Below are 26,074 nucleotides of genomic sequence, written 5' to 3'. Positions count from 1 at the left end.
AATTTCTTAGTCACATTCAAGAGCTTACAGATATTATCCTGAGTCTGAATTTTCCAGTTTTTACTATAGAAGTTACTTTTTCTGGAAAAGGAAAAAACAAATACATACTTGTTTTGTTCTTTTTCAGTACTGGAGTCCAGGTATGATACTAAGGTATTATCTCCAAAGCAGCACAGTTATGAAGTACAATCACCCCGGTGGCAGATAATGGAAAGCCTTACAAGTTATGGTTTTGAGTGCTCAAGTTTCCAAGATGATTGGGAATGCAGAAGTCAGTTTGACAGGCAAGAGGGAAATCCAGATGGACGTTTGAGTCAAATGATAATCGATAATGAAGAAATGTCCACTTTTGACCAGCAAGCATCTCTTACTTTTTATCAGAAAATTCATATTGGAGAAAAACCCTATGGATATAATGAATGTAGAAAAGACTTCTGGCAAGAGGACTTCCTTATTAATCATCAAGGGATTCATACTAATGAGAAACCCTACAAATGTAAGGAATGTGGGAAGGCCTTTAAATATGGCTCACGACTAATTCAACACGAGAATATTCATTCTGGCAAGAAACCGTATGAATGTAAGGAATGTGGAAAGGCCTTCAATTCTGGTTCAAATTTCATACAACATCAGCGAGTTCATACTGGTGAGAAACCTTATGAATGTAAGGATTGTGCAAAGGCCTTTAGTCGAAGCTCACAGTTGATTGAACATCAACGAATTCATACTGGTGAGAAACCCTATCAGTGTAAGGAATGTGGCAAGGCCTTCAATCGGATCTCACATCTTAAAGTACATTATAGAATTCATACTGGTGAAAAACCCTATGCATGCAAGGAATGTGGGAAGACCTTTAGTCATCGTTCTCAGTTGATTCAACATCACACTATTCACACTGGCAAGAAACTCTATGAATGTAAAGAATGTGGGAAGGCCTTTAATCAAGGCTCAACTCTTATTCGACATCAGAGAATTCATACTGGTGAAAAACCCTATGAATGTAAGGCATGTGGGAAGGCCTTTAGGGTGAACTCACAACTTAAGCAACATCAGAGAATTCACACAGGAGAGAAGCCCTACCAATGTAAGGTATGTGGTAGGGCTTTCAAACGGGTCTCACATCTTACTGTACATTATAGAATTCATACGGGTGAGAAACCATATGAATGTAAGGAATGTGGGAAAGCCTTCAGCCATTGCTCACAACTGATTCAACATCAGGTAATTCATACTGAGGAAAAGCCCTATGAATATAAGGAATGTGGGAGGACTTTAAATCATGACTCAACTACCGTTCAACATCAGAGAATACATAATAGAGAAACACAAGTGAATTTAATAAATGTAGAAAAACCTTCCATCAGCACTTATCCCTTATTAATCATCAGAGAATTTATGTTAGCAAGCAACCATATGAATGGAAATAATGGGAAGAGTCCATTAGCTTAGGCTAATCACAACTTACTCTTTATATCTTGGAGAAAGACTTGAAGAATGTAATGCAAGTGAGAATTCCTTTATTCAGAGTTGTCCTTTATCCTGAGTAATAAAATTCATATTGAAGAAAAATTATATGGATGCAAATTTTTTAGACCATGATTGTCAAAGATGAAAAGGTTGGAAAAAATTTTGTCTCTAACACACACCAGAATCACATTTTCTCACCACAGTGTAATAATTTTAACAATAGCCAAGTGTGAATTTTATTGGCAATTAAAAAGAAAAAAAAAAAAAAAGCCAAATTACTCTTGGGTTAACAAGAAACTAAGTCATGCAGTTACCATCAGTGGTAATGAACAGAATGACAATGAGAGTTTTTACATGTCAAGAAATGTGTGATGTGGCTGAAGTTACTCAGAGGAACTTTTACGGCCTTTAATTATATGCAAAACATGAAAACCTGAAAGACAGTACTCAAATATACTAAATGTACTATTTAAGAAGCCAGAAAAGAGAATACCAAACACCCTGATGATGAATAAATTAACAGAAAACAAAAACAGAAAATGATGAAATAGGAAGTGGTTATCCTACAATAATCTCATTTTTTATTTCTCTCTGATCCAAGAGTAAACTAAATTTAGGAGACTGTTTCTTAGTTTCCAGGTTGTTTTATATTATCTTTTATAACTTATCACAGACAGAAGGGGTTGGTTGCCTACCTAGCAGCCATACCCAATTCCCATTCCTATTGGCAGCATCTGTGTCGTCTTAGAAGCTGCAGATGTCACATGCTAATTTTCAGCCCGCTTTGCAGCTCAAGATGGCCCAGATGTTCCAGTGTATGGCCAGTATGTTCTAGGGATCTACAGGGCCTTCTGGGAAAGATCTTCCTCATTCAGAAGAGACAGATACATTAGGAAGACTCCCTCCTCTTTCATTTCTTGCTTTTAAACATTTTCCTCTGAGAACTTGATGCCTGGAGCTGCTGCAGCCATCTTGGAACCAAGAGCAGAAAAGAGAGGACCTCAAAGAAGCTGACCCAGCACCCTAACACTGAGCTATGAGGCCAATTTGGAACTGTCTCTTAGATGCCTTGTTATCTAAGAAAAATAAACCTTTATTGCTGAAGTTACTTTTAGTTGGATATTTTGTAAACTTGCAGCTGAAAGCATCCTAAATGATGTAACTTCAAATTTTATTTTATTATGGTTGGTAAATGTGGCCTGAAAGTATCTACTTTTTTGTATTTAACATTTTTCTTTGTGGCTAAGTACAGGATTGATTTTTGTATATGTTCCATAACATTGAAAAATAATGTATATTCTTTTTTGGATACAAGGTTCTATTTAAGCCAGTAGATTATAATGATAAAATTCTCCACATTCTTACATAATTTGGTATACTGGATCAGAATTTCCTAAAATTGAATTTTTTAACCACAATCTTGAATATCCAGAGATTTTTTACTTTATGTTGTTGGACCTATAAAGACATATAACTTAACCCCTATTTAAGAATCATACTTTTATCACTTAACAATATCCTACTCTGCCAAGTGTAGGGGTCAACAAACCAAATCTGGCCTGCTGCCTGTTTTATAAATAAAGTTTTATTGGAACACAGTCATGTTCATTTATTTACATATTGTCTACAACAGTAGAGCTGAGTGGTTGCAACAAGGACTATGGCCACAATGCCTATTTATTTCCTATCTGGCCCTCTAGATAAGAAGTTTGCCAACCTTGGCCTAGTATAATCCTTTTGGTATTTTATTTCCATACTGTGTAACACTAATAATAATGATTTATCCTTGTTTACTTGGTATGTTTTTGCCCATCCATTTATTTTCAACCCCTGTCATTTTAGTTATTTCTTATAAAAAAAATATAGCTAATTTTTTAATAACTCAAAATACAAATTTCTTTTTCTGTAGGGAAATTCACATTTTTATTTAGTGTAATAACTCCACCTTATTCCTTTCATTTTACTTTACTTTGTACTATTTATGTTTTCTTGGTCTTTTCCTTATGTTCCTTTTCTCTTGCTAAATTGGAACTTCCCACTGTGCTTAGGGTAGTGGTTATCTCCCCATTCTTAATCATTATTGGGAAGAATGAGAGCACTGTTATACTTTCTAACCCATCATTAGTTTTCTTTGCTACTCTCCTCTGAGAAGAGACCATCCTTGCTTTCTCTTTCCCTTCCTTCACAGCCTGTTCTTTAACATTTCCTCCATTTTACTAACCTAATGAAAACTCATAGTCCAGAGCTTTTAGTTTTACTCTTATTTACAGTAAGTCCCCTACATACAAACGAGTTCCGTTCCGAGAGCATGTTCGTAAGCCCAATTTGTTCGTAAGTCCAACAAAGTTAGCCTAGGTACCCAACTAACACAATCGGCTATATAGTGCCGTACTGTAATAGGTTTATAATACTTTTCACACAAATAATACATAAAAAACAAACACAAAAATAAAAGTTTTTATCTTCCAGTACCTTGAAAAGTGTTGTAGTACAGTACAACAGCTGGCGCTTCTTACCAGTTTCATCACCGCTGCTTTTACGCTTGCTTCCAGACATCCTGGGCTTAAAATAAAGATACTGTACTACTGTACTCTACACAGTACTGCATAGTAAAGTACACAAAAGCACAACCACTTGGAGAGGATGTATACACATGACAATGTACGCCAGACACATGAAACTAACTTACGTGATTGGATATGCAAATGCATGTTTGCATCTTTGAAAGTTTGCAACTTGAAGGTTCGTATGTAGGGGACTTACTGTATTTGATGCTTATATTACTTACTGTCAGACCCTTTCATGGTTTCCATTTAAACTTAAATATAGTATTCAGAGTAACATTCATTGCTGGCCACTGTTTTTTTACTGTTTTCCCCTGTCTTGAGGTAACAGATTTATTTCAAATGCAATTTGGTTAGACTATTTTATTGAGTATTTATATTTATCTCAATAAATGTTATATAGTTGGTATTCTCCGAATCCTTATATGTCCAAAAGAGTTTCTTGGACCTTCACAAATTATATTTTTGGTTAGTCGAATGTTCTTGGATTATATATAGTTTTTTTCTCAGTAATCCAGAGATGTCACTTCACTGAATTCTGGCTTCTGATCTTCTAGAAGAGGAACCCAATGCTAGTCTGTTTCTTTTAGCTTATGGGGATGTATTCATTTCCTGTTGCTGCTGTAACAAATTATCAAAACTTAGCAGCTTAAAACAACACACATTTATTATCTGGAGGTCAGAGTCTGAAACAGGTCTCAGTGGGCCAAAATCAAGGTCTTGACAGGGCTGTGTTCTCTTCTAGAGGCTCTATGGGAGAATCTATTTCCTAGCCTTTTCAGCTTCTGGAGGCTACCCACCTTCCTTGGTGTGGCCCCTTTCCATCTTCATAGCCAGCAGTAGCCAGCTGAGTCTTTCACACATTGCATCATTCTGACACTGACTCTTCTGCCTCCTTCTTTCACCTTTAAGGACCCTTGTGATTATATTGGGCTCATCTGGACAACCCAGGATAATCTTGTCCTAAGGTCAGTTGATTAACAACCTTAATTCTATTTGCTACTTAATTCCCTCTTGCCATGTAAAAACATACCCACAGGTTCCTGGGATTAGGATGTAGACATCTTTGGAGGGCCATAATTCTGCCTACCACAGTAACTGCTTCCATCCCAGCATCTGGCAAGAGTTTCTTTCTATCCTTAGAATTCAGGAACTTAGCAGGATATGTTTAAATATCTCATGTCTTTTTTTTAGCCCAAGATAATTTTCTTCTAAATACGGTTTAGTACTTCTCAATTGTTCTCTTTTATTTCTGCTTAAAAATCTTTAATATTTTGAATAAGCAGTATATCCTCATGATTCAAAAACTTGAAGATGTAAAAGGGATGCAGTAACAACTAAAGTGTGAGATTCAACCTCTTTATGCTAACTTATCACTTTTAATATCAGTAATAGTAATTCCTCAAAATAACCTTGCAGTCAGATTTTCTTTGTAGGAGAAAAAATAAGACAGATGTAGAAAAGTGACTTGCTGAAAACCACAAACTACAAGTGACTTGTAGAATGTGAGTGGTTGAGTTGGTATTTAGTCAGATCTCTGTGACTCTAAAATTTCCTTCCATGAAATACAAGGCCTACAGGGAAATATTCCTCTATTTATTCCAGCCCCATATGGGTGGAATCAAGGTGGTAAACTCCTTAGAGAAAGCAATATCAGAGACAGCAGATATTTGCTTCATGACATCACAGAAGCCATGAGGCCAGATGAAAACAAAACTATATTAAGGGATAGAAACTGAGTTCTGGGTCTGGCTCAGGGAGAAACTGCTGCCTTGGGCAAGCTTCGAGACCTTCTGAGGGAAAGCGTCCTTCCTCAGAGAGTGGGCAGACCAGGCCATGTATATTCTAGATGCGCGCTTCAGGATGGGTAACGCTAATTCTGCAGTCCAAGGCTTCCTGAATTTCTGCAGGTACATTCCAATCAGCAAAAGGAAATGACTAACTGTGGTGTTTGGGGCAGAGCCAAGACAGGCCGTACCATACTATTGATAAGAAATTGTTTTGAAACCCATCTTCATGTTTTAACATTTTAGGCTGCTTTTGAATTTTCCTCTATAATAATTTTGAGTTTATTTAATGTAAAAGTCATGTTTTTATCATGTTTTATGTTTGTGCTTTGCTGCAGAACTTAAGGGTAATAAGAAATTTGGAGTTATTACTCTAGTTGTAAATGGGGAAAGCAAACCTGTAGGTAGTTATCACAATCCCACAGGCAACCGAAGAGAAACCCACATTCATGTTATTATCTTAAACCTACACAGTTTCTGAACAACTCCGGTCACACTGATAGACTGAAGGAAGGTTGAGAGTCACACCAACTTTTCACACATAACCAAGGCCACACATTCTAAGACCTGCGGTCACACAGAAAGACACGTCACATACAAAGCCCTCCTCGCACGGTCACGCTCCGCCACGGTCGCAGAATCCCATCCGCCACCCACACAGAGGCAGGTGTATCCACTCACCTGCCTCTCCCCACCCTCAGTCACTGGCACCGTCTTGGACCAAACCGTCTCACGTCACAGACCCACAGCCTCCCCTCTGTCACACACAGGCTGCCCCACAGCTCATACCCGGAGCAGTACGCAGGACAGGTCATGGCCCACAGGCAGAACTCACGGAGGAAGATTCGGTTCTGGGCGGTCAGACGGGGCCAAGGTTGAGGAGATGGAAGACCGGGCTCCAGCTTGACCAGGGCGACACGCCAAACTGCACTCCCAAACGCCAACTGCAGCCGGGGCCCAATCACGGTCCGGGTTTGTCTTCCCAGCATTCTTCGGGCGACCGGCCCTCCGGCTCTGGACTACATTTCCCAGGAGGCACTGCGGTGGGGCCGCTCTCGGCTGCCTCCGTGTTCTCCAGCTGAGGAGCCCAAGCTCCCTGGAGTTTAGAAGCGGGTTCGTCTGTGGCGCCTTCGCGCGTTTTGCTTCCGGGCGATTGTTTCCGCGTTAGAGCGGGTCGACGTTCCGCTCCGCCCGGGGCCGGGGCCGAGCTCTTTATAGGTGGTAGGGAAGGTATTTTGGGGGTTCGGGGATGGTTATGGGATGACCAAGTTCTGGCTATCCTGCTTCTGGACTACGTTTCTCAGAGACCATGGCGGCAGGGAATGTGTCCAGCCACAAATGGATCCCAGCGTCTTTTCCTTCTTAAAGATTCTTAATCTGGGATTCGTAGACCCCACAAACCACCTAAGGTTTGGGGCAGTTTTGCCTTTTTTTTTTTTTTTCTCTTAGGAAGAGGACTATAGTTGTATGGATTCCCAAAGTTATCTGAGCCTTCCCCAGTATATTGCCAAAAAATACCAGAGCCGGACAGAATCGAAAGCTTCTCAAGGCAAACTTTATTCAGGAATTATTGCCGTAGGGTGAGAGACCTTTGTCCATAACTGGGCTCCATTCCAAATACAAGAACAAGTGGGGATTTATAGTGAAGGGGGGCGGTGTCACTGGATATACGGTTACTAAAACGAACCATCAAGGGTAAGAGGGAGAATCTGGCTAAAAAGACTTGATAGGATTCTTGCTGAGGGCTGGCGAGGGTGATGCGATGTTAAGGATGGGGGCGGGTGGTGGTGTTCTTGATAAACTGACCTAGGGGAATTCTTCCTAAAACTGGACTAAATGGGTGAAGGACAGAGCCCAAGACTGGGGCCTAGAGGAGCCTGACTAGAGTTAGTTCAGGAAGAGAGTGTGTGTGTGTGTTTAGAGAAAGATAGAGACTGACTGATATCCATTGATAAATAGATCTGATACATGTCGATATAGATATCTATATATACATATGGTCCCCAACTTACGATGGTTCAGTTTAGGATTCTTTCACTTAGCAATGGCGTGAAAGCGATATGCATTCAGTAGAAACTCTACTTTGAATTTTTAATTTTGACCCTTTCCTGGTTTAGTGCTATGCTCTATGATGCTCTCATGATGCTGGGCAGCAGCAAGTTGCAGCTCCCAGGCAGCCAGGAGGTTCTGAGGGTAAACAACGGATACACTTACAACCAGTCTATTTTTCACTTTCAGTACAGTGGTCAATAAGTTACCTGAGATGTTCAACCCTTTATTATAAAATAGGCTTTGTGTTACACGATTTTGCCCAACTGTAGGCTCATATAAGTGGTCTGAGCACGTTTAAGGTAGGCGAGGCTAAGCTATGATGTTCAGTAGGTTAGGTGTATTAATTGCATTTTCGATTTAGAATATTTTCAACTTACCATGGGGTTATCAGGCCATAACCCCATAGTAAACTGAGGAAGAAAGATCTGTAGGTATAGATGTGTGTGTATATATACATACAGATTTATATATACACATATATATATTTGCTAATCACTATGTAGCAAGCACTATAATATAGTAAGCACATAATTCAGTCCTCACAGCAACACTTTGAGGTAATGTCACCTATCCCGTTTAAAGATTAGAGAACTGAGGCATGGAGAAGTTAAGGATACTGGTGCAGCTGCCCTTCCAACCCCAGCAATCTCACCCTGTTTAGACTCAATATATGTATACCACCTCTCAGAAATTTGGAACCACTGGTCTAGAAGCAGATTCTGGGAAAGACCTTAAGGTCTTATCTAAAAGGAGTGCCCTACAATCAAGAATGACTGGGCAAGTCATAGACTTACACGTGAATCTCATGTCCATTCATGTGGTGGATTACTCTACAGTTAATAAAAATTGTTTGAAGAATTTTTCAGAACAAGGGAAAATGTCTGTGGTAATGTTAAACATTCACAATGATGTATGTGTTCTCAAAAAATAATTGTATTTAAATTGCATTGTCAGAAAGAAATTTGCAGATTACATTCAAATACTTTTTTAAATGAGTAAATCCATGGGTGTTTGTTAGGTGATTTATTTAACTAGTATTGGACTCAATACATTAAGGCTATCTGAGAAAAATTTTTTATAGTGCCCTCTTTCCCTTTCTGAGGTAAATTTGCCCCTCCTCTCAGGGTCATGTGGTCACTCAGCTCTCGAAGTCTAAAAATGTTACTTTTTCTTATCAGGATAGCCACAAAGATGTGGCCATCAACTCCACTTGAGCAGAGTGTGTGTGGGTGGCTAATTCCCTCCCTCTCCTCCCACACATAGCCACTCAGAGGGATGTGTACAAACTGGAGAACGACAGGAGTCTCAGCTGTTGGTTAAGACCGTCCTCTCATAATTCACTATCACCTGAGCATCATGATTCCTCCCTCTTGACCCTCCAGGGAAGTGCTAAAGTGTTTGACTGCATTTTGGAAGCAACAGTTTGAGATTTGTAAAGCTGGAAATAGGTCTGAGTTACTTCTGAAACTTCACCTTCCTGATTTTTCAAGCCATTCTCTTTACTTTGCTGTATCCATGTCCCCTCAAGGGACTGGGCATTTGGATAGCAATAGCATGACCAGGTCCCACTCATTTTCCTATGTGGAAAGTTTAGCAATTCTAAGCCAAGTGTGATCGATCGTTGGAACAAGGGAATAGCTGTTGGTGGTGAAGAGACAGTGGCCTAGTAGCTGAGTGAAGAAGGGGTAAGCCATTGTAGGGGGGGGAAAAAAAAAAGCCTCACCTGTTTGGCTTTCAGAGGTTTTCCTTCTAAACTCTTTTCTCAAAGGTTTACAGAGAAAATGAGGCTCCTTTCGCATGCCATCTTAAACTGACTTTACTTTTGTCTTATGACTCAAGCTAAGCTGCAAACTTAGCTTGACTCCAAAATATGGTGGCTCAACATAAGAATTTATTTCCTAGACACTGAGTGCCAGCAACTTGAGCTCATTCTTCCCAGCTTCCAGAACTGTGAGAAAAAATTTTCTGTTGTTTATAACTTACCCAGTCTGTGGTATTTTGTTACAGCAGCCCAAATGGACTAAGACAACTAAAATTAGGATTGGTACTCAGGGCAAACCAGCTTCAGTACTCTTTGAGTTGGTAGCTCAAGTTTCCTCAGATTTTTGCCTGGTAATTCTGGGCTATTTTTTTCAGATCTTTGATAAAGATTTTTTGGTGTAAGTTTTATTTTTTAAATGTGTTTTTAGTGGAAGGGTTGCTCTGGCTTATCTTCTCCTGAAATCCTGGTTTGTTTTTTTCCTAATTTCTTAAGATCAGTATTAAGACTGTGTATGTGTATGTCTTTTTTAAATTAGGAAAGTATTTAAAGATATAAAATATGGGAAATGGGTGCTTAAAAACTGTTAGAAGGGTTACAGGAGTTGGCTCTCCAGAAATGCCCTCCAGAACGTGGCAACACTGAATCTTCGGAAGATGTGCTACCTCAGCCACAGCTAAGATGTAGAGACGCAGGAGCTGCCACTAGGACCACCACCTTCACGTGCACACTGCCTTAGCTATGATCTGGGATCAGAAAGTAAGGCGATGAAACCACCACAACTGCTGCCACACATACTTCGAAACTGGAGTGAAGAGGCCAGCAACCACCTTTTGATAGCCAAAGTAGCAGAAAATGTTGCTTCTGTCATCTGAATTTCACACAAGTGCACCTAAAGGGTGGAAACTTAGTTCCCTTCAGAGTCCTCAGTGCCAGGAGCTGGAAAATTACTTTCCCAGCCTAAGTAGAGGAAAGCCAACTAGGAGGTGGGAATGGATACTGAATGCCAGTTGACAAAACTAACTACAGTCACTGTACTTTCAATTGCTAGAATTTATATTTAGTTCTTTGTCAGTGTCCTTTGCTTGGTTTGTTTTCCTTTCAGCAGTTAAGATTTTTTGTTTCTTCCTTGATCTCTTGATGCATTTTAAGCCATACTTATGTCCTCTCTCAATATATGCTGTTATCTTGTTCTTGCTCCCGGTTTGGGCTTGTGCACTGCTCCTTGGCCAAGGGCACCCAACCTCATCCTGCGTGCTGCTCTGATGAGGTTGTGTCTGGTCCTTGCAGCCATGGGGGCAGCTCTTTCAGGTCAGAGCCCACCTAGTAACCCATCAATGTTTCAGGCATGCATTGCTGATTGGCTGCATCCTTCCTGCTAAAGCAGGAACTCTGGGGATTTTGGAGAACAGGAACTGCTTAGTCACATTTGGGAGCTGTATGGAACACTTAACTTTTTTCATAAGCATTATTTTCAGTTTAAAACTATTTCTACTAAAGAAGCTCTAACTGACACCAGGAACTAAAGCATCGCTGCTTTTTCATTATTTTTCAGATTGGGTATCCCAATGGGAGAAAATGGAAAAATTTATAAACAAAGATCCTGAGAACCCCAGTTTCCAAGATGACTGGGAATGTGAAGGCACATTTGAAACATATCACAGAAATGAGGAAGGAAGTTCCAGTCAAGTCATAATCACTCATGAAGAAATACCTGCTTTGAGACAGCAAACATCCCATAACCTGCTTCATAACGTTCCACCTGGAAGTAGACCCTACGTGTGTAATGAATGTAGAAAAGGTTTTTGGCAGAAGAAATGTCTTCTTAGTCATCAGAAAATTCATACTGGTGAGAAATCTTATCAATGTCAGCAATGTGGGAAGGCTTTCCATCGCCGTTCCTATCTTCCTCAACATCAGAGAACTCATAGTGGGGAAAGACCCTATGAATGTACAGAATGTGGAAAGGCCTTTGGTTCTGTTTCACTCTTTACCAGACATCAGAGAATTCATACTGGTGAGAAACCCCATGAATGTAAGGATTGTGGAAAAACCTTTGTTCGGCTCTCACAACTTAACGTGCATCACAGAACTCATACTGGTGAAAAACCCTATCAATGTACTGAATGTGGAAAAGCTTTCAGTTACTTATCACTGATTATTAAACATCAGAGAATTCATACTGGAGAAAAGCCCTATGTCTGTAAGGAATGTGGAAAGGCCTTTAGAGGTATCACACAACTTAATGAACATCAAAGAATCCATACTGGTGAGAAGCCATATAAATGTAATGAATGTGGAAAGGCCTTTGGCCATCGTTCATATCTTCCTCAACATCAGAGGATCCATACTGGTAAGAAACCTTACAAATGTAAGGTTTGTGGGAAAGCCTTTAGGCAGGGCTCACAGCTTAACCACCACCAAAGAATTCATACTGGTGAGAAACCCTATAAATGTAATGAATGTGGGAAGGACTTTAGGCAGGGCTCACAGCTTAAACAACACCAGATAATTCACACCGGTGAGAAGCCTTATGAATGCAAGGAATGTGGGAAAGCCTTTAGTCAGTGCTCACAACTTACTCGACATAAGAAAATTCATTCCTAATGTATGTAAGAAATGTGGGAAGGCCTTCGGGCACTCTCATCTTCCTCAACTCTAAGGAATTCATGCTATGGAAAATCCCTATAAATAAGTGAAGCAAAGACTTCACTGGTCTCATCCCTCAAGGAACATCAGCTAATTATGTACAACCTTGTGAAATGTGGAAACGCTTTTTGGTTCAACTCATGTTACATTCATCAGCAGATTCATCACCATCACATTCAACATTAAAGACCATATTAATATGATAATGTAGCAAAGCTTCCCAACACTACCTATCAATTATTAGTAATTGGAAAATTCATGCTGGCTAGCAACCATCAAAGTAGAGAAATTTTGGAAACCCTTTAGTTTAAGCTAATTCTAACTTACATAAAAGAAAGCAAAAGAGAAAGTAATCCCGTGAATGTCAGGTATGTGGGAAATTCTTTAGCCATAAGTCTCTTTTAATCAGAAAATTCATATTTGAAGAATGTAAGTTTAAAAAAAATCCCCATTCATCATTTATTGTGCATCAGAAAATACACAGTGAATAAAACACCACACATTTAAAAACAACAGTTAAACATTTAACTATCAAGTTGAGGAAGGTGTGGAGAAGTTTGTAACAAATCACATAGGGCTATAGCTCAGGTAAAAATGTAATAAATTAGACGTTAACAAAATATTTATGTTACATACTACCTATTTTCTCCTTCAGTGAAACAATGAGAGCACGATGAAGTGAATGAGCAGTATAAAACAAAACCCGTGGGATGTGACCATATCTATACTCAAAGTTACTTTAAATGCATTTATAGATAAGAAAACTACAAACAATGTAAATAATAAGTGAACCAGAGACCTCGAAAAGGTAGAAAATGAACATAACTCACCAACAGACAGAATTAAGAAAAAAAATTAATTGAAATTTAAACAGAGAAGTAGGTTTTATTAACCTTGAAGCCTTTTCTTTAGAAAGAAAATATAAGCACCTATAAATTTCGTAAAAGTATGCTACAGTATTGTTAAAAACGAGGATGTAATAACACACATAAAGAGTATTCAAAAATAAGGTTGAATGCTTTACATTTTTGATACCAATAAATTTCAAATTTATATATACTTCACTTCCTATAAAGAAAAAACTAAGTTTTCCAGAGTTGACTGAATATTAGAAAAGGACAGATTTTATAGGGAATCCACTTAAGTGTTTTTTTTAACTAATATTATCAATTGTTAAGAGCAAAGATTTACCAAACTATAAGTGTATAGAAAATATCTATGATACAAATTTCCAAGTTTGAAAACATGCAGATTCATCAGCTCCTTTTCTGAATCTTGCATAATTTCAATATATAAACAGACACCAAGATTTGCAGATGTCCTCAACCTCCCAAATTACAAAAAAATGTTGAGTACCTATGAGAGCCAGGTACTTTTCTACATGTTAATTGTGAATTTAAATTTAAAAAGTCTTAAGAACTAGCATATTAATACATCTTAGTTTTTTCTCTTTAAAATGGAAATATTTTTAAACCAGTAGTATATTCATTAGTATTTTTTAAACTAGAAGATTTTTTCCGGAATTTAGAAGAACATATCTATTTCCAAGTTTGATTATTCTTCCACAGTTTACACAGATTAACTAAAAGGAAAATATTTAAAAATTACTTGATCCTTGCATTGAAGAATGGTATGATGACATAGGTAGAATCAGAATGTGATACTTAAAAATAATTATTAACCACAAAAAATAAGAACTTAGAATCACCTGAACATATGCATTTTCTTTAGAAAATGTGGAATGTCTTCTTTTACTCAGCTTTCTTTAAAATGGAAATTTAAAAAAATGAGTAGAAAGCTACATTTCTGAATTTTTACATAACTTATACAAATGTTTGTAAAGGCTGTCCTTGGAAGAGAACTGAACAAAACTTTAGCTAAGCAAGTTTAACCTATGTCTCAAGAAGACCAGTTCTAACTATGTCTTCCTCTATATCCAAATGACAACATTACTTTTGAGGTTTCCTTCAGTCAAGTATAAAAAGGAAAATTTCATAATATCAGTGTTTTGCTTTATTTTTAAAGTTTGTATTTAAGCATCTCTGAAATCTTTAAGCATGAAGCTTGAAAGAACTGCTTGCAGTCCTAAAATGTATTATTTTGTTTTTGTTTTGTAGGAAATTATGTTAATAGTCCTTGAAATATATGCTTCTTAAATTCCTCTGTTACATTGTGAATGACATCAACATAATTTTTCTTCTTTTTGCTTTAGTCTTCCAACCATATATATTCTGTGAAAATTTCTAAACAGAGAGAAAGCAATATTCTCTATTTCCAACTTTTGTTAGGTTTTAGGATAAATAATTGACAAGATCAGAATGAAGTCATTACAGCAATCAGTTATTACTGTTTCAGTTATTCTTATCTGTGACAACTGTTCTTCACTATACCAACAGAATGTTTAAGTGGCTATAATAAAATCAGTCGATTGCATATATAATCTTGTATAATTATGTGAAAGATATTTCTAATACACTGAGATTATTCCAAGTATATTTTTATATTAACATATACCTTGACATGCCTACAAACAATATCCTTTCCAACATTTATTCCATATCATAATGTTGGTATATGGACATTCCTTTTATTTTATGTATGCTAATATGCATGGTGGTATCTCACTGTGGTTTTAATCTGCATTTCCCTAATGACTAACACTGAACATGTTTTCATGTATTTATTTGCCATCAGTTAATCTTTAATGAAATATCTGTTCAAATCTGTGGCCCATTTAAAGTTGGTTTGTTTGCTTGCTTTTGAGCTTTGAGTGCTCTTTATATATTCCAGATCAAATCCCTTTTCACATTTGTGAAATGCAAATGTTTTCTAGGCTGTTATCTTCTCATCTTAGGAGTATGTTCTGAGGAGTAGAAATTCTTAATTTTTGATGAGGTCATTATTTATCATTTTTATTTTTTAAGAATTGTTTTTGGTGCAATATCAAAAGAAATCTTTGCCTAACCTAAAGCCACAAATATTTTCTCCTAAAAGTTTTGTAGTTTTAGGTTTTACATTTAGCTCTATCATATTTTTGAGTCAATTTTTGTATACACTGCAAGAGATGGATCAAAGTTGGTTGTTTTTTTTTTTTTTGCATATAGATATCCAGTTGTTCCAGCGTCAATTGATAAAACACTTTCCATTCTCCACTGGATTGCCTTTGCTTCTTTTTCAAAAAAAATCAATTGGCCATATATGTACAGGTTTATTTCTGGACTCTAGTTTGTTCCATTAACCTTTTTCTGTCTTTATGCCAATACTCTCTTGATGACTGTAGCTTTATGAGTCCTGAAGTCAGGTAATGTAAGCCCTCCAACTTGACTCTTTTTCAGAATTGCTTTGGGACTTCCCTGGTGGTGCAGTGGTTAAGAATCTGCCTGCCAATGCAGGGGACACAGGTTTGATCCCTGATCTGGGAAGATCCCACATGCCACAGAGCAACTAAGCCTGTGTGCCACAACTACTGAAGCCTGTGGACCCTAGAGCTTCCATGCCACAATTACTGAGACCACGCACTGCAACTACTGAAGCCCGTGTGCCACAACAAGAAAAGCCACCACAATGAGAAGCCCGCGCACCGCAACAAAGAGTAGCCCCTGCTCGCTGCAACTAGAGAAAGCCCACGCGCAGCAATGAAGACCCAACGCAGCCAGAAAATAAATTTAAAAAAAAACACTTAAAAACTGCTTTGACTATTCAACTTTTGCATTTCCATATGAATGGTAGAATCAGATTGTTGATTTCTATTAAAAAGGCTACAGGGATTTTGATTGAGATGTTGTTGAATCTACAAATGAATTCTGGGAGAACTGATGTTTTAACAATATTGGCATTTCCAATGCATAAATATATCTCTGTATTTCTTCAACATTTCTCTCAAGTGTGTTTTGTAGTCTTTAGTGTACAGGTCTTTTAAGTATTTCATTTTTGGTGCTATTTTAATAAGTATTTTAATTTCAATCTCTGATTTTTAATGCTAGTATATAGAAATGTAATTGGTTTTTATATATTGATCTTATATTCTGCAACCTTGATAAACATTTATTTTTTTATTATTTTTTTAATAGCTATTTATTTATTTGTTTGTTTTGGCTGTGTTGGGTCTTCATTACGTGTGAGGGCTTTCTCTAGTTGCGGCAAGCGGGGGCCACTCTTCATCGCGGTGCACGGGCCTTTCACTGTCGCGGCCCCTCCCGTTGTGGGGCACAGGCTCCAGACGCACAGGCTCAGTAGTTGTGGCTCACGGGCCCAGTTGCTCTGCGGCATGTGGGATCTTCCCAGACCAGGGCTCGAACCCGTGTTCCCTGAATTAGCGGGCAGATTCTCAACCACCGCGCCACCAGGGAAACCCCAACATTTATTTTTAAAGCAATTGTTTGTATAATCCATAGGACTTTCTATGTAATCATGTAACCCACAAATACAGTTTTACTGCTTTCTTTCTAGTCTGCCTTTTGCTTCTTTTTCTTGCCTTATTGCACTGGTTAAAACCTCCAGGACAATGTTTAATACAAACAGTGAGAACAGACTTCCTTGTCTTTTTCTTGATCTTAGAAGAAAAGCATCCATAAATATGATGTCTGCTGTAGGTTTTTTGTAGATAGATGTCTTAGTCAGCTGGACTCACTAAAACAAAATACCATTACTGGGTGGCTTACATTTATTTCTCATAGTTCTGGAGTCTGGGAAGTCCAAGATCAAGGTGCCAGCAGATCTGGTATCAGGTGAGCTAGGTGTCTAAATTCATCTCTTCCCATAGCAGGCCTTGGAACTATAACACAGGACTTTCTCGTTTCTCTACTACCAACTAATCAATCCTTCTCTGCTATCCATAGAGAATCCATTTCTTCCACTCCTAAGGCTCTGTCACCACAACAAAGACCTTTAGTAGATGAAACTCAAGATCAGAGATGTGCATTTATACACATACATCTCTGATCTTGAGTTTCATCTACTAAGACCCAGTTATACATTTCCAACTTACAGTTCAAGCTATACTTCAATCCCAGTGATTCCTCAATAAATACATCACAAATGTGCTCCATTTCCTCGCTTTCTATCAACTTAAAGATCACCAAATTTTGAAACTAAAACTATATTCACTCTCACACATCAATTTTGATCCTTCTAATTATAGTTCCTACTTTGCACAAGGTTTATGGAAACAAGTCTTAATCCCCCCTCCACCAATTCAAATGTAAAATAATTCCAAATTTCTAAACTTTTAAACAAACTCAGAAAATAATTAGCATAGGCAGACCTGAGAATGCTGTCCTTAGAAAGGCCTGCTTGCAAGGTGGGCCCTGACTGGTCTCTAGGAACTTGGATTTCGGGAGGGTTCCTGCCATTCTTAGAACTAATATGAGTGGCTTACTGTGCCTAAATTATTTGTGCAAACAATGTAGCTTATGCTGAACGCCGTCTTCCAAAAGTCTGGAATTCTAGCATGTACTACGCAGAGGGTACCTCGCGACCAGCCTCCAGTGAAATCCCTAGACACGGAGTCTCTAATGTTGTCCAGGAGAAAACATCTCACACTAGTCACCAATTTCGGCTAGAAGAATTAAGCACATCCTGTGTGACTCCACTGGGAGAGGACTCTTGGAAGCTTGCACACGGTTTCCTCCAGACTTTGCCCCATGAGCCTTTTCCCTTTGCTGATTTTGCTTTATATCATTTTGCTAAAATAAATCTTAGCTGTAGTGTCCTAAGGAATTTAATGTTTCCCAAAGAGAGATCTAGCCTTTGCCCTCGGCTCCTGGGAGGTAATCTCTGACACTTTGGAATGTCCTGCCTGATAAAAGTATCTATTTACTGTAGGGAACATGGACCACACCAGACAGTCAAACAATGTGACTTATGGTGGGGATCTGTATCACAGTATCAGTGTGATCTCCAGAGGGACTAGAGAGTGAGGTGGGCCACATAAGCAACCCACCATGACTGTGTGACAGAGCCCCAGTAAAGAATGGACAACTAGAGTTAGGAGGGCTTCCTTGGCTGGCCATACTCTGAGAATACTGTTATACATCATTGCTGGGAGGAGTTTACACTGTCCACGACTGCACTGTCAGAGAACAAATAGAAGCTCTGCATCTAGAACCGTCTTGGACTCTGCCTCATGGGTCTCTTCCCTTGGCTGATTTTAATATGTATCCTTTCACTCTAATAAACTGTAACCATGAGTATAAAAGCTTTTAGTAAGTTCTGTGAGTCCTTCTAGTGAAGTATCAAACCTGAAGGTGATCCTGGGGACCCCTAAATATGCAACTGGTAACAGAAATGTGGGTGTTTTTATTGACTATTCCCTAACTTCACAGCCATGAATACAACTATATGCAAAGTCCTGTGACTATGCCTAGTGGATCATTAGGCAGGGTGATCTTGGGGGCCGAAAACACATGGCCAGTTTAAAAAAAAAAGAAAAGTTAGCTATTTACAAAAGCCAAGACATGGAAACAACCTAAATGTCCATCAACAGATGAATGGATAAAGAAGATGTGGTACATATATACAATGGAATACTACTTAGCCATAAAAAGAATGAAATAATGCCATTTGCAGCAACATGGATGGACCTAGAGATGACCATACTAAGTGAAGTAAGTCAGAAAGAGAAAGATAAATACCATATGATATCACTTATATGTGGAATCTAAAATATGACACAAATGAACTTATCTATGAAACAGAAACAGACTCACAGACATAGAGAACAGACTTGTAGTTGCTGAGGGGGAGTTGGGGAGGGAAGGATTGGGAGTTTGGGATTAGCAGATGCAAACTATTATCTATAGAATGGATAAACTACAAGAGCCTACATATAGCACAGGGAACATATTCAATATCCTGGGATAAACCATAAGGAAAAGGAATATGAAAAAGAGTATATATATATATATATTTATCACTGTATCACTTTGGTCTACAGCAGAAATTAACACAACTTTGTAAATCGACTATACTTCAATAAATTTCTTTAAAAAAAAGTTAGTGAATAAATGCTCAACAAATACATCCATTCACACAATCAAATAGATAGGTCATTTTACAAGAAAGAAACAGCAGTATCCAAGAATAGTGTTTTGTAAAACCACAGAGCCTTATATAAGACCAAATGTAAAAAGAAGGATGTGCTGGTGAGAATCAGGATCAAGAATTTGAAAGAACCTTGCCACAGATAAGGAGGAAAGACAAACCTACAGGTGTGTCTGCGGCTGCAGGCATTTATACAAGTCAATGTAAATGCCGGGTGATCACAGCAGATGATCAGTGTCCCGACAGGAAGTCAAATTAGAGAAGCCTCAATTTCTACATGTGTCTGAAACATTTGAAGGGAGCATCTTTCACATCTTAAAGGTGCTATGCCCTCTAGAACCAGATGGCCTATGATATGCATGGCTTACCCATACTTGGCTCCTCTTAGCCACCTGGCAATGGGAGTCTTATCTCTTCCTTCCCTATTATCCAGGGCAATTTCCCATGCTCCAATAGTGAAATTATATCAGACTTAGAAATAGAAAGGCCTGTGAAAATAAGCATAAAGAAGTGGCCATGTTGTGGTTGCTCAAGTATTTTGACATGGCCACACTGTAATCAGAACAGAGGCCTGATAAAACAACAAAAAAAGTTTAGAAGAATATTTGGCAGATGGGATAAAGGAAGCTGCTCATTCCAATTTGCACAATTCATGGAAATTCAGAGCCTCACCAAAGATTCTCAATAGAAACAGAAGACGCACCCACGATCACATGCTGAATTAAGGGCTGGATGTACTTCCCAGCCAGACCAAATTCTGATAATTCTCCAGCACCAGAGTTATGCACAAAGCTCTCAGTGCGGGATTCAGGAATCCCCATTCTTCCTTGGAGAAGCCAATGGCCACATCTTTGAATGTCTCTGATCCCTGAAATGACAATTTCTTAAAAGAGCCCAGGTAATGGATTGGAAGCTGGGAGGCATGTAAAGGAACTAATTCAGGACTCTGTGTCTCAACAGCAGCTTAGCTAAAGCAATACTGTGAAATACTACCTGTTTCTTAAAAATTTGGTGTAGCAAAATACTTAATGATAAGGAAAAAGTTCAAGATAAACAGGATGAATAAAAAGAATCCAATGCTTATCACAGTTGTTTCTAGAATCCTACATATGCATCACATGAGCACACCCTGACTTTGCTGGAAGTCACTCATGATCAACTCTACTTTAACCTAAAGTAGATTCCTTTTAGTGGACCTTCAGGATGAATATCAGGATAATAGACTTTTTTACGAAAATGAAATACAGTCCCTCTTCCTTGAATCTGGGTTGGAGGCTTTAATCAACAGAATATGACAGAAGTGACACTGTGCCAGCTCCAGGCCAAAAGTGTAAGAAGACTTGGCATCTTCTGTTTTGCCCTCGTGGAAGCCCAGGGCAAGAAGTCCAGTCATCACACTGGAAAGGCCATCTGAAAAGGCCAAGGGAAGAGGGACAGGTTCTGAGACCACATGGAATAAAGCCAAGGAACCCAGCTGGCAGCAAAAATAGAGCCTGAGACAAAGGATCCCAGCTATTCTGGGGTTAAGTATAACACATGTGAATGAAGAGGCCATCTTAGGTGTTCCAGCCCCAGCAGGCATTACTGGGAACAGAAACAAATCATTCCCATCCTACCGAGTTCAAATTCCTCATCCACAGAATCATGGGAAATAACAAAATGGTTCTTGTTCTAGCTACTGCCTTTTAGGTCGTTTGTTATGTAGCAATAAAAGTTAGAAACAACCTGCCTCTGAAATCTTCAGCAGATGTGTTATTACTTCACCCTGCCCGCCTCCATCAGGGCCTGCAACAGGTGCAATTAGTCAGGTTTCATCTTAGCTACTTATGGGAAATGAGTAAGGGGATGGACTGAGGTTGCCTAGCTCATGGCTAGTTTCCCTTTCCAATAACCCGAGACTTCACTGAATCCTAACACAACTATGATTCACGGTGATTTCAACCACTATGATTTCCCTGTGCTGTGTCTGTCTGTCCTTTCCACATACACCTTGTCTGCACCATGTTTGTACCAACAGTACATAAGGCCACTGAAAGTTATTGTTGAACATGGAATGATCTCTGCACCGCAGTGATAAGCAAAGTTTAGCTGCAACACATAAACTGCTTTCTTCTGTTGTGTTAACTTGATGAACACCAAGGTACCCCCATGGTAGCAGAAATACATTAACACTTTTACCTTTTACCAAATGTTATTTATTTTTAATAGCTTCACTGGGGTATACTGTGAAAACCAGAAAACTCATTTTAAAGTATATAAATCCATGGTTTTTAGTAAATTTTGAGTTTGCAACCATTAAATTATTGTTAAACAACTTTGTCATCAAAAACCTATGCATCTATGTAAAGAACAGCAGTTCACAAACTTACACATACAAAGAGACAATGTAAAAGAGAACTGTGAATATAAAAACATCAAATATTTTCATTTTTTATGAAATATGAAAAGTGGTTCTGAGTTGTATAATTACAGATGACACTTATTTCCTAACCCTCAACAATAACCACACAACACTTTTTTAAAAAATGACAATTAAAAGTGTGCTATGGATGCACTTATTATCCCGTAGAAAAAAATAAACAGTTTTTCTTTTCTCATTTAAATGTGGGGTTTAAGAAATCTTCATTATGAGTGAGTGAGTGAGTGCCCTATTTTTAGAGATTTTTGTTTAATGTAAATGTACACCAAAGGGTCACAAAACATTAAGTGTATGTGAGTTTTCACAATACACCCACGTAAGGAGAACCCTGATCAAGAAATAGAGCAGTACCAGTACCTCCAAGTTTCCTTGTATCCCCCTTCTAGACACTAGCACCTCTCACTATCCTGAGTCCTATCACCATCGATTAGACAAACTATACTATTTTAATGAACAACTTTTCTTGATACTCTTCAGATCCCAGTATTTTTTCCATAACTACTACATCTTCTGAAGTATCACAAAAGGCATGTATAAGAATATTCATAGTTTTATTCATAATAGCCCCCAAATCCAGAAACATTCCAAATGTTTATCAACAGGAATACACATAAACAGATTGTAGTATATTAACACAACAGAATACTACTCAGTAAAAACTAAACTAATAGACATCATCAAGGTATCTCAAAAAACATACGCTGAATGAATGAAGCCAGACACACCAAACATACACACTGCTTGGTTCCATTTATATGAAGTTAAAAGAAAGAAAAAAAAGGGCGGGGGGGGCAAACAAATCTATTGCCATAAAAACAAGAAAGCGATTTCCTCTGAGAGTGAGGGTAGGAAAACAGGCATGAAGGAACTTTCAGAAGTGATGGAAATCTGTCTTGATTTTAGTGGTGGTTACAGGGCTATACTCAATAGTGAAACTGCAGTTAATACCTGTGTTTTATTATTTGTAAGTTGTATTTCGATTACAACAATAACATACAAAAATATCAAGAGAGTAAGAATAGCATGGAATGAAAGGGATAAGGTGTATTGGTTAAAAAAGCCTTAGGCATAAATATTTCACGTGGTTAAAATAAAATGCAGAAAGAAACAAGAATAAAATGGTAAAAAAAATTTTTTTCTGTATGGTATGTGTGTATATGTATGTATATACATATATATTTACATATATATAAAAGACTGTTGAAATAGTTTTATAGTTTTCTCTTTAAATACAATTTAGTAACTTCATGAATAATATGACTCAATAGCATATGTAGAGAAAATACTGCTTCTTTTCCTAAAAGAAAGGAAATAGGAGTTTCCTCTTTGAAAAGAAAAAAATCTGTTTTACAAAATAAAAATGGCTTGCTATCAACATTCAGAGGGGAAAGAATCAAACCTGCTTGTACCACATAGAAATTCAGAGCACATGAAACCACCTTGCACAGAGCCCTCCACCAGGAAACAGAGCTAGCTCACCAATCTTCTTTGGGGCTTATTGTCTTGCTCCTCATTTACACAAAGCTGGTGAGGTATTTCCACAAGATGAAGCCTGTCTCCTGCTTAAGCTATCAACCTCAAACAGGATCCCACGATCCCACACTTCATCTTTTATAGTGCCGTAGTAAATGTCCTCATCCTGAAAAAGTGGACCTCCGTGCTCAAGACACCAATCACATTCCTATTCCCTAAATTTTCCAAAGGCAGGCTATGCCATTACCAGGACTGAAGCAACCAAAAGTATTTTCTACCTTACTTCCTCTCAATCCCAAGGCTGAGAAGAAGGTCAAAGACGACTGAGAATTCACTTCTACTTCAAGAAGATGAAGAGTCTCCAGGAAACATATTTTTGACCCCAAAGGTGCTTAGAAGAAGACTGGTCACAGTAGACATTCAGACTAATTCACTGAATGAAAAATGAACATTTAAAGTACAGGAAAGGGACACTGAGAAAGAGGACACCTAGAGTCTCATCTCCTGATGGAATGAAAGGGCCTGGACCTTGCCCCTGTGTCAGCCTCTATAGCCCAAGCAAGTTTCACGAGGCCCGTTAAAAAGAAACACCACAGGCCCAAAATGGCATCACTTGTGCTAAAGCCCAAAATACCTAACCTAGACCTAATACCTAACTTAATTAGTTTCAGTCTTTCCCCCAAAAACGTAATCTTTCTTTTTCTTTTTTGGCTGCATCGGGTCTTAGTTGGGGCACATGGGATCTTTCATTGCAGCATGCGGGCGCTCGGGCTTAACTGCCCCGCAGCATGTGGAATCTTAGTTCCCTGACCAGGAACTGAACCCACATCCCGTGCATTGGAAGGCGGATTCTTAACCAGCGGACTGCCAGGGAAGTCCCCGCAAAAACGTAATCTTAATCAACCAGTTTGGAATTTTCTGGTCATCAACAATGAGGTAATGTCACACAGGTTCCTCCCCGACAGAAAAGGCAATCTGCATGGTAAAACATTTGCATTTCCTTCCCCACCAAAAGATCTTGGCCCCAAACAATCAATCAATCAATCAATCAATCCTTCTTTCTTCTTTGTTTCTCTCTCTCTCTCTTTCTTGGCTAACGACTTCCTTGCCCCACCCTCCTTTCTCTAAAATCATTCCATTTTATACCACTCCCTAGCGTGCCCTTCTAGTTGTTTGATGGGATGCAGCCCGATTCATGAATTGTTGAATAAAGCCAATTAAAATTTACTAGGTCGGGTGGGAGGGAGGGAGACACAAGAAGGAAAAGATATGGGGATATATGTATATGTATAACTGATTCACTTTGTTATAAAGCAGAAACTAACACACCATTGTAAAGCAATTATACTCCGATAAAGATGTTTAAAAAAACTTACTAGGTTGAATTTTGTTTTATAACAGGAGAGGCTAGATGTTTCCAGAACTTAAGAAACATGATGTTGCAGTTAACTGAGATAAAACAAAACCTTACTTCTAATGTCCACGTTGGTGGGTCTCTCTCAGAGGAAGCACAGAGTCCTGGTGAGACAGCAGGGAAAGGGGCAGGACACAGCCGCTAGATAAATGAAGAAGTGGTGCAGCTGCTAGGACAGATAAAAACCAGCTGGAACCGGCTGAAACCAAGGTGGTTCCACAACAGTCCTGTCATTAACCACTAGCCCATTATACCTTCGTTATACTACTGAAAAATCACTCCCCCTAATGCCATGACAGTTCCAAGGCAAACTATAAAAGGCCAAACAGTGGGCAGTGGCCCAATTCCTGGGAAATCCCCACTTTTCCCCAAAATAACAAGACTATTCCTCCCACTCATCAGCATGTAAAATTATTCAGTCCATAAAAAACAACAACCCCATGCCCTGGGGCCCGCTCTCACTTTCCCAGATGGTAAGCATTCTGCCTTCCCAGTGTGTAAATCTCTGAATAATCTCACGTTCCCTTTTCTTTGGCTCACTGTTTATTCTTTCCTGCAGGAAGCCAAGGATCCTCACTTGGTGGTCAGGCCTAAGAACCAAGAACTCCTGCGGGTCCCAGGACGTGACATTTCCTTCCCTCTCCCGCAAGACTGGGAATGCTGAGCTGAGGAGAAAGTAAACTTAAAGAGACCAGAATCTCGAACCTACTTCTACCCATTTTTGAACTCCAAGAAAGATCTCACTGTCAAAATACAACTTTGTTTAGTGAGCAGTACGGGTTCCCAAGTATGTAACGAGCCTTTTTCAATAATGCCTCAGTCGCCTACTTGGGGATGGAATTAATAAAAGTTAATACAAATAACGATAATGACTTTAACAATACTCTCCGTACGCATGCATACACATACACACACACACACACACACACACACACACACACACACAGTTTTTTTCATAAACACCAACATACTGATAACGCCCGCACGCACTACTTTCGACTCTCCCACTCGGGCGGCCTCCCAACCCACAGACCCGGACGCCCGGTCCGCCCGGCGCCCAGCTCCCGGGCCACCCCTCCCCGGAGCGGTTCCGAGCCGCGGCCGCCCCGCCCCATGCGACCCTACCCTGAGACTGCCCCGCTGGCCTGTGTAGCAAGAGGAAAACAGTCCAAGAATGGAGGAGCTTCCAGGAACGAAGGAGTTTCCACGAACGCACCCGAAGCGCCCCACATGCCTGCGCGACCGGAGGTGCCCGTCTCCCGACGCCGCCCGCGCGCCGCGGTGGCTCCTGGGAGTGGGCGAAGCCTCCGTGTGCGCATGCGCAGTCTCACCTCCGTGCTCCAGGAGACAAGAATGCAGTGGGATCCTGGCCCCCTAGGGGGCGGAATTTCTGGGCCTCAGCGCACTAGGTCTCTGGAAGAGTGAAGGCATCCGCGAGTGACAGACATG

General features: G+C 39.2%; 1 protein-coding gene across 5 annotated transcripts in view; it reads left to right on the top strand.

Moving 5' to 3' along the window:
* ZNF582 (zinc finger protein 582) overlaps positions 1 to 25,488 on the top strand; it is a 37,183-nt gene extending 11,695 nt beyond the window's left edge. Inside the window, exons 5-6 of one of the 5 annotated variants that reach the window (XM_082436556.1) lie at positions 11,185 to 11,478; positions 25,185 to 25,488. In XM_082436556.1, the coding sequence (XP_082292682.1) occupies positions 11,185 to 11,478; positions 25,185 to 25,219 (329 nt within the window). In that variant the 3' untranslated portion in view covers positions 25,220 to 25,488. Of the gene's footprint in view, positions 1 to 127; positions 2,572 to 6,588; positions 6,881 to 11,184; positions 13,605 to 25,184 lie in introns of those variants that run through there. The other 4 variants (XM_082436558.1, XM_082436555.1, XM_082436557.1 and 1 more) reach the window with 4 other exon arrangements.
* The last annotated feature ends 586 nt before the right edge of the window (positions 25,489 to 26,074 follow it).

Source organism: Balaenoptera physalus, assembly GCF_965194825.1.
Source record: "Balaenoptera physalus genome assembly, chromosome: 19".
Classification (NCBI taxonomy): Eukaryota; Metazoa; Chordata; class Mammalia; order Artiodactyla; family Balaenopteridae; genus Balaenoptera; species Balaenoptera physalus.
The sequence above is the reverse complement of the archived record's forward strand: the minus strand, read 5'-3'. Positions and strand labels throughout refer to the sequence as shown.